The sequence below is a fragment of the Dromiciops gliroides genome, chromosome 6 (genome assembly GCF_019393635.1).
Source record: "Dromiciops gliroides isolate mDroGli1 chromosome 6, mDroGli1.pri, whole genome shotgun sequence".
Lineage (NCBI taxonomy): Eukaryota > Metazoa > Chordata > Mammalia > Microbiotheria > Microbiotheriidae > Dromiciops > Dromiciops gliroides.
In genome coordinates, this window is record NC_057866.1 from 228,625,938 (window position 1) to 228,640,150 (window position 14,213).

The 14,213-nt window shown below is 38.8% G+C and overlaps 1 protein-coding gene across 1 annotated transcript in view; it reads right to left on the bottom strand.

Annotated features, from left to right (window-relative positions):
- The window catches only part of SGMS2 (sphingomyelin synthase 2), a 116,680-nt gene that overhangs the window by 11,081 nt on the left and 91,386 nt on the right, over positions 1–14,213 (bottom strand). The window contains exons 4-5 of the mRNA XM_043969544.1: positions 11,844–11,961; positions 3,502–3,655 (exon numbers count right to left, since the gene is read on the bottom strand). Coding sequence (XP_043825479.1) covers positions 3,502–3,655; positions 11,844–11,961 — 272 coding nt within the window. The remainder of the gene's footprint in view (positions 1–3,501; positions 3,656–11,843; positions 11,962–14,213) is intronic.

Genomic DNA, 14,213 nt, shown 5'->3' on the forward strand with positions numbered 1-14,213 from the left:
AAAAAATAGATATAAATGATACCTCTCTCCTTTTCTTGTGCCAGAAGCATGCCTTTTAAAGGACCCAGGTCCACTGTTAATTTGGAACAGCCATGCTGCATCTGGTCCAACTTGGAAGACAATATTTCCACAGTGTACAGGCCTAACTGTTAAGTTGACCTTTTCACATATAAGATGCTAATTACAAAGTTAAAGAATTCCTATAAAATGCAGAGCAGACCCTTAAATAATGCTTATCACCAAGAGCAGGGGCAAAAACATTCAAACCATAATTTTCTCCTTTGTGAACACCTACAAATTATGCTACAACCTCAAAGCAAAGTTCTGATTTAGAACTTCAAACTGGTGCTTGCGGTATTGACACACACACATTTCCCCCATCTCCTGTGGCCTATATTTAAATGCTAAATGTAAAACCACCACACAAGTTACTAGACTACTTTGATCGAGCTGGGACCTCACCAGTGCCAGAAACTTTGCTGCCTTCTCAGCCCACTGGAAAGCTCTCAAAGCCACTCGTGCCCATGGGATCCTGGGAGAAACTTGTCTTCCAACTCTTAAAGGCTTTTAAAATAGGACCAGAATAAATGTTGTGCCCTTTTATGCTTCTCTACTCAGAGAAAGAGATGGGTCATAAGTTATTGGTTGTTCTGCCAGCATAATGATGTTTGACTGCCAGAAAAAAAAAGCCTCCACACTCTAAATTAAGGGTTCTTAACCTTTTGTGTGTCATAGAATTCTCTAGCCTGGGGGGGAGCCTATGGAATCCTTCTCAAAATCAAGCTTTTCAATACATAAAACAAAATACATGATTGCAAAGGATGTCAATTATACTGAAATACAGTTATCAAAATATAAAAAGATAAAAGGTTCACACACTCTAGGTTAAGAATCCCTGACCTAGGAAAAAGGCTTCAATGAGGGAACTGAAGGGATTAGGACAAGTGGTTAACTGTGGGAATTGAGTGAACCACATTGACTCCATCTTGTTACTCAATTCTGGAGCTAGCTCAGTTCTCTTTCTGGTCAATGAAGGGTCTAATCCAAATTCTGTCCTGTGAGAAAACTATCCAACCTGTGGGAATTGGGAGAAAACCTCACTGCATTGTTTGAACCTAGTCCTGCATCCACTGCTGCTCAGAGACTCTTAACTAAGGACCTAGATTAAGCTGACCAGAAACCCAGTCAGACCAAATATTCATGCAAAGCGCTTTCTTACAATTGTACATCTCAAGCAGGTCCTGAGATCGTTTAGAGACACTTGGGGGAGAATGTGACACTTCCTTTTCTGAATTCAGGAAATTTACCCCTTCCAACTTGGAAAGTCCCGAATATTAGAAATATTAGAAATCAGATTAGCTAATGTATTGTTTCCTTTTAATTAATTGTTTTTAATGTATAAAAGTCTATCTTCCCATGTATTTGGGGTCCAGCCAACGCTGAGGTGGCCTGATCCCAGTTTACTGGGCAATTGCCATTTATTGCTTAATAAATCAAGATGCATGGTAGATCAAACCTTTGTTTCCTCAGTCATTTCATCTTTCATGCACCACAGCAGTTAATACTAATTTAGAGGGGACAGCTAGGTGGTGCAGTAAATAAAGCACTGGCCCTGGATTCAGGAGAACCTGAGTTCAAATCCAGCCTCAGACACCTGACACTAGCTGTGTGACCCTGGGCAAGTCACTTAACCCTCATTGCCCTGCAAAAATAATAATAATAATAATTTAGAGAACTATGTTCTTTCACAGAGAATTATAAAATATTCCACTGTACATTTTCCCAATACAATATTTAAGTTTCAAAATCTTGAACAACTATGAGACCCCTCCCCTGTAAAATTTGCTTCTTGGATCATGGAAAAAAGCAAAAAACCCCACCCCAAACCCCCAAAACCAACCCACTAGCTACATCCTATATTTTAAAAAAATAACATTTTACAGTTAGAAAGTGGTTTACATATAGATTATTCTTTGCTCTATAGTCTCTAGATTGGCTCAAGCCAGTTGGACTTGCAGTAGGGGCCATCTCTCTGCTAGAGAACATGCTTGGCACTGTGCAAAAAGAGGTCTGGATAGAGTTTTAAATGGATATTATTGGCTTGGGGTATTTTGGGGTACCACGACACTAAAAACTGAGGGCTCATTTTGACTAAGGGAGCTAAAAACAGAGGAAGGGCTTTGTGGAGATAATGGATCATGGAGCAAAGTCCTTAGAAGTATAGCAATGCTATGAAAATGAAGTCTAGGTAGCCTCTGAATCAGGAAGACCTGGGTTCAAGTTCTGCCCTTGGCATACAGTGGTGGAACAATTCTGAATCAGTCATTTCAACTCCTTGGAGTAGAGACTGTTCCGTTTAAAAAAAATAAAAAAAGATCTAGGATCTAGTACAGTGCCTGTCACCTAGGAGGTCCTTTCCCCAAACCAATCCAATCAAAGGCATGGTCAAAAGCACTCAATGTGGAATGGGAGAATTTTAAAAGTCTGACTAAGTCCTTATGATGAGATGGACTTTGTTAAGTGGGGATGGGTTAGAATGAGAAGGGCCTTCCCAACAGCACGACTTCCTTTTAGAGTCTGAAGAAGCCCGTGGTGTGGAAGGTGCCACCTTCGGCCCTGAGTGGCCCATTCTCCCACAGAGCCAATGGGCCGCTTCTGCCTCTGTCCTATGCAGCGAAGCTGACTGAATCTAATCACATCTCCACATGACAGCGAGACCCCCAGGCATTAATTCAGGGCACAAAGCTGGTGTAGGATGGGGGAGCTGGGAAGAGATCTCAGAAGTCATTTGATTCGAGGCCCCCAGGTTACTGATAAGGAAAATGAGTCACCAAGAAGTCTAGTGACTTTCATGAGCTCACAACAGCAGCATGTCGTAGGGCTGGGATTTGAGCCCTGGTCTTCTGCCGCTAAATCTAGTGTTCCTTCCATTAGTCCACACTGCGTAAAATGAAATATGACCCTTCTACAGAAGGATTTTAAATGCTCAAGTAGCACCTTCTGTGAGAAAGTCAAGTGAACCACAGAGAGCAGGAATCTGACATGCTAAGACAAATGCAAAATTTAAAACTAAACCAATAAGTTTTCAATTACCTCAATTCCCAAGTGGGTGATACAAATCATCCCAAAGGTCACTGCTGTTTGGCTTGGGATGCACCATGATTTTCTCTTTGTTGTTACCTAACCTCCTAGTTATGTTTTGCTGAGGCCAATACTAAAATGAGTTGACTTTCTTTAAGCAAACCCAGGCAGGAGAAGGAGGTAGCCTGGAGGCTCACTGAGTGACAGAAGGAAGCTAGTCCAAGATTTAAATGGGCTTTGTTTTGTTTTGTTTTTTTAAAAGATAATTCATGGGTATCCAACCAAGTTGACTGTAGAGTGACTTTCAGAGCTGGACACCTGAAGAGACCAAGTGACTATACACAAATCAGCCTGAAGCCTTGGTAATCTTTTCTCCTGTGGGACTCAATAAGGGGAGAGAGTACAATTCAATGGACTCACATTCTTTGATGAACAAGTAAGTCAGAGTCAGTACAACGGTGTGGCCACTGAACAGGAAGTCTCCGCACAAGATGTGGGACCCAGTTATGGACAATCCGCCACCGGAGATCAATCGCAAGATTCGCTGAACTTTTGCCTGAGAGTCTCCATTGAGCTGGAAGACAGAGATGGACAAGTCCACAAGATAAACAAAACAAAACAAAACAAAAAAACACCATTTCAGCCTCCCTGGATAACAACTGGAAAGAACCAACCTCGATCCAACAAGGGAAAGAGTAAAGCACCCTCCAGAGTAAAGCACAAATATGAGAGCTGGGGCAAAGTCCTCAGAATAGGCTTTGTTCTTTGTATTGGCAAATTTTTACTTACATGTTTTAAATTATTCAGCATATTACTAATAATGTTTTCGTGGTATTATAACCTTGAAAAGAGCTTTTAAAAGTATTAATAACCAATGAATTTACTATAGCTATAAGGTGAAAAATAGACCAAAGCTACTTTCCTGCATTTTTGTCGGGGTAAGTGAGGTTTTTTTTAAAAAAAATACACAGTTAAATTGGTACTGGCTAAGAAATAAAGTGGTGGATCAGTGGAATAGGTTAGGCACACAAGACACAACAGTAAATTACTACAGTAATCTACTGTTTGATAAACCCAAAGATTCAAGCTTTTAGGATAAGAATTCACTATTTGACAAAAACTTCTGGGAAAACTGGAAGACAGTATGGCAGAAACTAGGCATAGACCAACATCTTATACCACATACCAAAATAAGGTCAAAATGGGTCATAAAGGGTGATATCATAGGCAAATTAGGACAGGAAGGAATAGTTTACCTCTTAGATCTATGAAGAAGGGAAGTGTCCAAACAAGAGGTAGAGAATATTATTAAATTAAAAAATGGATCATTTTGGTTACATTAACTAAAAAAGGTTTTGTACAAACAAAACCAATTCAGTGAAAACTAGAAATAAAGCAGAAAGCTGGGAAACAATTTTTATAGTCAGTGTTTCTGATAAAGGCCTCATTTCTAAAATATATAGAGAACTGAATCAAATTTATAAGAATATAAGTCATTCCCCAATTGAGAAATGGTCAAAAGGATATGAACAGGCAATTTTCAGATGAAGAAATTAAAGCTATAGTCATAGGAAAAATGTTCTAAATCACCATTGATTAGAGAAAAGCAAATTAAAACAACTCTGAGGTACCACCTCATACCTATCGGATTGGCTAATATGACAAAAAAGGAAAATGATAAATGTTGAAGACGTGGGGAAATTGGAACACTAATGCATTGTTGGCGAAGCTGTGAACTGATCCACCCATTCTGGAGAGCAATTTGGAATTATGCCCAAAAGGTCATAAAACTGTGCATACCCCCCTTTTTTTGTGGGGCAATGAGCATTAAGTGACTTGCCCAGGCTCACATAGCTAGTAAGTGTCAAGTGTCTGAGGTCGGATTTGAACTCAGGTTTTCCTGAATCCAGGGCCGGTGCTCTATCCACTGTGCCACCTAGCTGCCCCCTGTGGCAAACCCTTTGACCCAGTAATACCACTACTAGGTCTATAACCCATAGAGATCATTAAAAAAGGAAAAATACCCATATGTTTTTGGGTTTTTTTAAATTTTTTTTTTTAGTGAGGCAATTGGGGTTAAGTGACTTGCCCATGGTCACACAGCTAGTTAAGTGTTAAGTGTCTGAGGCTGAATTTGAACTCAGGTACTCTTGAATCCAAGGCCGGTGCTCTATCCACTGCACCATCTAGCTGCCCCAAAGTACCCATATGTACAAAAATATTTATAGCAGCTCTTTTTGTGGTGACAAAGAATTGGAAATTTAGGGGATGCCCATCAATTGGGGAATGGCTGAATAAGTTGTGGTATACAAATATAATGGAATACTATTGTGCTATAAGACATGATGAGGAGGCAGATTTCAGAAAAACCTGTAAAGACTTAAATTAACTGATGCTGAGTGAAGTGAGCAGAACCAGGAGAACATTGTACACCGTAACAACAACACTGTGTGATGATCAGCTGTGAGAGACTTAGCTCTTCTCAGCAATACAATGATCCAAGATAATTCCAAAATGTGGAGAAAATGCTCTCCACATTCAGAAAAAGAACTGTGGAATCTGAATGCATACTATTTTCACTTTTTTTTGTTTGTTTTTTTTTCTTTCTTGAGATTTCCCCCTTTTGTTCTGATTCTTCTTCTACCACATGACTACTGTGGAAATGTTTAACATGATTGTACATATCTAACCTATATCAGTTTGGTTGCTGTCTTGGGGAGGAGGGAAGGAAGGAACTCAATCTTAAATGTTGGAAACTATCTTTACATGTAACTAGAAAAAAATTTAAAAAATACTATTAAGATTGGAAAAATACATAGTTAATAATTAGGCTCTCCAACTGGGTAAGTTATTACATTATATACCATGATGTACAGATAAAATGTATTAGGTACAGATGACCCATTCTCTCTCTCTCTCTCTCTCTCTCTCTCTCTCTCTCACACACATACACACACACACACACACACACACACATGTATGAGATACAGATAAAGTATATTTATTAGGTACAGATAACCCACAGAATTGTTTATTTCACTATCCCTGTTTGTAAGCTTCTTAAAAAGAAAAATTAATATTGTTGTGTATATATTATGGGTTATCTGTACCTAATAGGTTTTATTTGTTTTTGCCTTTTTGTATATACATTCATACATTTTTATATTTATACATTACATTATTTATATACATAGATATCATACATCATATACATGTAATTGTATTTAGATATACATTTTTATATAGACTTTATAAAATATAGAGATATATGTAGGGTTGTGTATGTGTGCATACACACATGTAATACCCTACATACATATACTACACGCATACATGCCAAGACAAAATGGGTTTTGGAAGAGAAGTGCTTTGGCCCACAGCCTATAATTTGCCAACTGGTGGATTAGAGAATGAGTAGATGAAAGACAGAAGAAATCTTCCTGGAGGAGGGAAAGTACTTATTTAAAGAAGGGAAAGGGCATGGTTGGTGTGACAGGCATTCAAAAGGAAGGGTGTTCCAAAACTATGGATTTTGAATAAAGTCAAGAAGTTAAATTGATATGAGAAAATCAGTAGGGCTAGTCTCAATTGTAATGAATTTTGAAAACTGACCAATCAGAAGTTCATATCTAATTTCTAGGTCAATGGAAAGAGTACAAGCAATGGAGTGAGCCCGGTAATGCAGCAAGAAATGGAAAATTACTTCAGCAGCAAGCAAAAATCTTTTGTAAAGGTTCGGAGGCCAGCTATGGATTTTTAGCAGAATCCAGGTTCAAATAAATAAGTCAGACCTAAACAAGGGACCCAGAAATCTAGACAAAAAAGAATGGGTATATATAAGCCATGTTTCAGGATAAAAAATATAGACCTTGTGGCTGAAAACCCAGGAAACAAAAAAAAAGGAAGATGGGCAACTTTGGACTTGGAGAAACGATCAGTTATCCAGAGATAAAGTTATGATCAATAAAATGACATTTAAATGGCAACGGAAATGACCGTTAGCTTCACAAACAATAAAGAGTGCTATATATAAACCATATTTCAAGGGTTTTCAAGACATCCAATTAAGTAGAGAAAATAGGAAAGCTGGGGATAAAGAAATGTAAAAGATAGTCCCTATTCTCCAGAAGCTCAAAGTCTAATGGGAGGGACAACATACAAACAACTATGTACAAACACGATGTCATTCAGTCATTTTCCAGTGATGTCCTGACAATGTGACCCCATTGGGGGTTTTCTTCGCAGAGATACTGGAGTGGTTTGCCATTTCCTTCTCCATTTCATTTTACAGATGAGGAAACTGAGGCAAACAGGGTTAAGGGAGCTGTCCAGGGTCACATGGCTACAAAGTGTCTGAGGTCAGATTTTAACTTAGGAAGATGACATTTCCTGACTCTGGAGTCCAGCACTTTATCCACTGTGCCACACAAGACACAGAAAGGATAAATGGTGGGGAATCTCAGGGAAGGTACTAAAGGAAAGGTACACAGAATGGAGGGTAGGGAGAAGGGCAAGAAATCGGGGAATCACAGAACACCAAATAAATCCCTCATTCAGAGACTTTGCCTAGGCCAAATCCGAATTAGGCAGACCAGGAGAAGAGAAGACCTCTTAGAGAAGACAAACAAACAAAACTGTGGGTGGCGATTAAGAGGTTCCTTTCCCTTTCCTGAAAGAATTCATATCCAAGTGGTACTCAAAAGATACTTTCAGAAGAGAGATCAAACCCACTTTATGCAAAGCTTCAGAAACCACATCAAAATAAACTCAATGAATCAAATGCATTTTTTGTTTAAAATAGGAAGGCAAGAGGTAGCAGAATTAAGAAAGGCAACAGCCAAACTCATTCGGGAAGCTACTTTCCCCAAACTCTTGTTATAAATAGCCATCAGCACAGAGATCAAAAGGAGGTAGGTACACATGCTCTGTCCTCACACAGTGTTCCCAATTAAAGAGGGACATGTTATAGTTATTTCCAAAACAATAATTTTTTAAGTCCTCCTAAACCTGTTTTGCTTGGCTGTGTAACATATTTGTTACAAAGGTTTTGTTTTCCTTTTGTTTTTCTTTTTAGGAATGAGAATGAGAGAAAAGAAAACCAAATCCTTAATTTTAAATATAATTCATTTAAAAAGGAGAAGTCTCCCTTCTTTAACATTCCAAGGTCAGAAATTTTTGAGTTATGTTGGTTGGGGCCTAGATTAGAATCCTATCACAGTAATTCCATTCAGGAGTTAAAATAGCCCGTGTTGTCCTCCAAGGTTCCTTCCTCTCCAGGGCCGAATTGTCTTTTGGTACACAATCAGAGCTCCTTGCACCACCAACATTGTCAATTCTATCTACCAAGGCTAAGAGAGTGATGTGGAGCATGAGTTCCATCCTAGTGGCCATTGAGTGCCACTAGGATTTAAGGATGGTAAAAGATCAGGAGGTACAAGGGAGCCTCTGGAACATGCAGCAATTTTGTATTTGTGGGGTTTGTGCACTATAGGGGTGGTCTGGGCCTATGATTTCATCGATTAGAAAACTACTCATGAAAAAACACCTCCTACTAGTGAAGGCTGGCATCTTCTCTATGATTTAATCTTATAGGTGTTTCCCTGGCTACACTGAAAGGTGGCATCATCTGCCAAAGTAAAATAATTAAGATGTGTAAGAAGCAAGATGGCCCACCTCGGTCTTCCCGACCCTGAGTTCAGCTCCCTCTCCATTACCACGGGTTGCCTCTCTGTATCTGGATACACATTCTAAGTGTTTGCTTATTCCTTGAATCTTTTCTTGAATTCTCACTTATGTCAGATAATGGAAAGAATATTGGCTATGGAGTGGAAGGACCTGGGTTCACATCCCACCTCTGATGCCTACTACTTGTGTGAATTTAGATGAGCCACTGCATTTTTCTGGGTCTCAGGTTCCCCCTCTAAAAAAGGAGTGGAGGAAATAAATTCCATCCAAAGCTCCAGATTTATGAACCTAAATTTTAACCACAATAGTACTTGCTAAATGGTCACACAGATTTTTATTAATAATCATTTAAGTAAGATATTATTTAAGTACCGTCACCATTATTTAATTTATTTAATGTTATTATAATAATTGTTATTATGTTAATATTATTGATGTTAATATTACTATTATTAATAATGATTCCATAAGAATAAGATAATAACCATAGTAGGAACCTGCTCCAATCTGTCTCTGGCAGGAGCCAGAGATGCCTAGCACAGTGAGAGCAGGCCACTTTACAGGCCCTCTGCTTTACCTGGATGGCATCTTGAATTCTGCTACTACCATTGTATCAATGAGGCCAGGAGCAAATCATTGAATGCCTTTAACTCTTGCTCTAAGAAAGAAGAAAACTTCCAAGAAAAAACAAACCAGGTGGTTGGTGTGCGTGTGTGTGTGTGTGTGTGTGTGTGTGTGTGTATGTGTGTGTCCTCAGTGCCTGGCACACTGTTTCCATTAGACAGGGAACTAACTACTCAAGGAAAAGACCTGCCTTTTGTCTTTGTATCCCTAGGGATTAACAGAGTGCCCGGCACACACCAGCACACACTTAATAAACGCTTGCTGATTGATCTGTGTGGGTGCTTTTTAGTTACCATCTGATCAGCGCTGAACTACGTCTTATCTTATATTGTGGACTGATTTCCTCCTACTTGTTAGTCTTGTCACCCCAATGACAAAGTTCTCATTCTATAAATATTTGTTGATGCTGATAAAATCCAGTCTGTCCTGGGCTAAAGACCATTCACTTGTAAGGTATACTATAATAGTAGTTAACATTTGAATAGTCCTCACAACAAGGTGCTATTAATCCTATTTTACACATGAGGGAACCAAGGCCAAGATACATTTGTCACTCAGCTATCTGAGGCTGAATATGAACAGAGTTTTCCTGACTCCAAGCCCAGTCCTTTATCCAACTGTACCACCCAGCTGTCTACTATAATATTCCCTTTCAGTAACAGGTTAGACTAGATGGTCATTGAGATCTCTTACAACTCTCCAATTCTGTGATAAATCTCTTGAACGAGGGAGCCAGCCAGCGCCCTGTCAAAAAGTAGAATTAATGATGTTTTTATTGTGCAACAGTCTCTGGTTATGGAAAGTAGTCAATGGTGAAACCCATTAAGCTTGGGACCACAAAAACTCAAAGAACATCTGAACCAATGAACTATAATAGCGAGTGGCCCAATGGGTCTTACAGGCCAATTCTACCAGGGGATCATTTCTGACATGCTTCTTTTCTCAGAAGGGGTTTGTATGGGTAACATGCTGATTTACAGATGCATCTCATACTAATTCTAAGTATCCTGACAAGAGTATATCAAGGTGGCATCATGGATGATACTGCTTGCTTCTTTTTGAAGATACTTTGGAAAATGAGCATGTGGAAGACCGCATACTAGCATAGATGATGCAACCTTTAATTTTAGGCATCTTTCAATTCAAGTATTTTATTTTTCCCAATTCTTTACATGTAAAGACAATTTTTAGCATTCTTTTAAAAAAATTTTGAGTTCCAAATTTTTTCCTCCACTCCCTTCCTCCTTCCTAAGATGATAAGCAATTTGACATAGATTATACATTTGCAATCATATAAAATCAAGGAATATTTTATTAAACCCCTACTGATACAAAGAAAGTTCTGGGAACACAAAGAAATGAAATAGTCCCTGACCTTAATGAAGTTATATGGGTTGTCAGGGTGAAGTAAGGAGGAGAATACCTGCATGCAAGTAATTTGAGGAAACACAGGGCACCCAACTAGCAAGCAGAGAGTACCAAGTAAGGCTTTACAGAAAAGCACCTGAGATGAGCCTGGAAGAATAAGGATTTTGAGAGACAGAGATGAGGATGGAGTCCATTCAAGACAGCTTGTACCCATGCCTGGAGGCAGCAGCTGGAAGGTTCAGTTTAGGTGAAAACAACTGGAAGTCCAATGTGGCTAGATTAGAGTAAAGTGAAGCAATAGGAAATACAGCTAAAAAGGAACCAGACTGTGTAAGGATTTAAATGCTGAGGGATGTCTATGCTTTTGTTCTTGCAAACTATAAATACTCAACTGATTCCCTAGACCTCCTCATTTACTAGAACATACCCTCATTTGGTACTCTCTAGTTAGAAAATATACACACAGCACCCACTTCACTCTATTTCTCTCGTTTCTGATGCCCTTTCCATTCCTTAAATTAGTCCCAGCCAATGTTTAAATTCAATATGTACATTGTTTTAATTATAGATGCTTTGGGCTTTGATGGTTATGAAAGATTATAGCCTCTCCAAACCACACCTATATTTGGTCTGAAAGACTGGCGACTTCTTTAGAACAATCCATTTTTTCCCTCCACCTCAATATCTGCTTAGGGTTCAGTAAAATTGGATGTGAGGCTTTACCCACTTGTCCAAAAAAACAGATAGGTTCAGTTTCTATTTTACAAACTAAGAGGTCTCAGACAATCCAGAGTTCTCTAGAGACCCGACTAACCATAAATATTTGCAATCACACCTAAAACATCATTCATATCCATTGCCCCACTGAATTAGGGAGGTAAAAATAGGGAGAAGGCAAACAAATAGACAAGGGGTTATTTACAGTTAACATCAAAAGAGGTACACTTCATGAATAAAAATACATTTTAGGAGAGCATTCCCAGCAATGTAAAAATAAACTAAAAAGCACACATTTATGCTGCACACATTTAATACAACCAAGAGCCACCAAGAAAAATGATCAACTGGAGGCAGGGGTTACTTACCTTTGGTGCACACTGGAAGTGCATTCCAGGCACAGGGAGGGTAGTAACATACATGGTAATACAGCGATACAGGTATAAAGTTCCCATTATAAAAAAGAATCTGCGTCCCACTATTGACCTATGAATGAGGAGGAGAGGGAAGAGAAAGCTAATTAGCTACCATCAATTGGGTATTCATTCATAACAGAACTTCAAATAATACTTAACAGGATGAGGGATAACAGAACTCAGAAGGACTTTGGTGAATAGACCAAATTTTAGGGGAGGAAAAAGGCATGGGTGGGATTTGAACCTAGGTCTTAGGATTTCAGAGTTCTTTCCAGATACATCATATATTGCATATATCAAGCTGATTTCCTACCTGAGTCGTGGTAGGTAAGGAAGCTCTTACCAATGCTAGTCAGCTCACTGCCAGCTAATCCAATCTTCTCTTGGGAACAGAGCAAAGGTATAACCAAGAGAAGGACACAAAGGAATTGACTAATGAACCAAGGTGATATGAAATAATTGGCCATGCAGGAAAATATGACACCTAATTTAAATCAGATTCCCGTGGCTGAGATTTGGGAAGGGGCTTCAGGGCTGCAGTCTTCCCAGGAACCAAGTGGGATATGGATGGGAGTCCACACTCCCCTTCTAAGTCCTGTTATTGGCCATGTAAATAGGACATTTAATTTAAATCAAATTATATAGGCAAGGACAAAAAGGGAGGGGCACAAAAAGGATTTCTACTTCCATTAACTATACTGACCAAGACTCCCATTAGGGAGTCTCTGGGCTAAGGGACATCTTGCATACCTCTACACAAATAGTCCCATGCAAGACTGCTTTTTCTTGGAACACCTTGATACTCACCTTTTAAGGGAACATAAGGAAACCTAAAGTCATAGAAAAAGAAGAGACTGCCCTTTTAGTCTAATGATTCTTAGCCTAAGATCTATGGATTTGTTTTTTAAAATATTTTGAGAACCCTATTTCAATGTAGTTGGTTTTCTTTATAATCCTGTGTATTTTATTTTACTTATTTAAAAACTTTATTTTGAATAGGGTTTCAGCAGAATGCCATTGGAGGCCACAATTCACAAAAAGCTAAGAATTCCTGATCAGGTTCAATCCCTTCATTTGATAGATTAGGAAAATGGAATTTCCTCAGCACAAAAAGTGGACACTAAAATGTTACATCCTCTTCAAGCTGAGTCATTCATTTGTTTGATTTTTACATACAAGGCATTATACTAGGCACACAGGGAAATATGAGGATGAATGTACATCGAAACAAATACCAGTTCCGTGACACAGGAGACTATGCAATGTATTTTATGTGACATGTTAAACATACTAACCAAGCTTAATAGTTATTTTGAGAAAATAAGTAGGGACATTCAAACAACGTTACCAGAGACACAAACAGGGTGGTGTCCCTACCACCTACTGTGGTCAAAGAAACTACTTGTTTATACTGAAATATTTACTTCAAAGGTTTGCTTTTCTAGGCTTGCTTTTCCAGTATCAACATTTAATAGTGCCGAATTTGTCCCCTTGGTCACTTAATAAATGAAGGGGGAAAGGCAAGCCATTTTCTTCTTTGAACAAATCCTACTCCAAAATTCAGCTGCTGCTCTGGCTGAAAACATTCTCTGTCAAACTGTGTTCTATGTTTTTTCTACCAAGTAAAGTAATTAAGCAGAAATTGTGATAAGAGAATTTGCACGTCCCATATTCTGAATCCAGATGCTCAGAAGATGCAGAACTTCACATGGGAAGGGGACTATGTCAACTGCTGCATCATACAGAGGAGGAAAAAGGCTCTAATGGTCCTCCTCGTAAGTTCTATATTATACTATTTATACTGAGAGGGCAATGAGAATGTCTGCTGAGAACTTGGAAAATGGTTGTAAAGATTTTTCTACCACTTATTTTTTTTTTAATCTTTTTTTTTTTTTTAAGTGAGGCAATTGGGGTTAAGTGACTTGCCCAGGGTCACACAGCTAGTAAGTGTTAAGTGTCTGAGGCCAGATTTGAACTCAGGTCCTCCTGAATCCAGGGCCGGTGCTCTATCCACTGTGCCACCTAGCTGCCCCTCTACCACTTATTTTTAACATGATATACTGGGACAACCCCTCCTTGCTTCCTCCAACCCCCACCCCTACTCCAGTTTTTACTCTAAAGCATAGTTTCTTAACCTGAGGTTTATGGTGGTGTTTTTTTTTAAAAACACATGTTGATAATTGTCTTGTTTTTCAACGTAATCAATTTCTTTTGTAATCCTATTTTGAAGGGTTCATGGGCTGCATCACAATTTCAGGACACAAAAAAACCTGAAGAACTGTTGGTCTAGGACAACAGGGGTCTATGGATAGATTTCAGAGG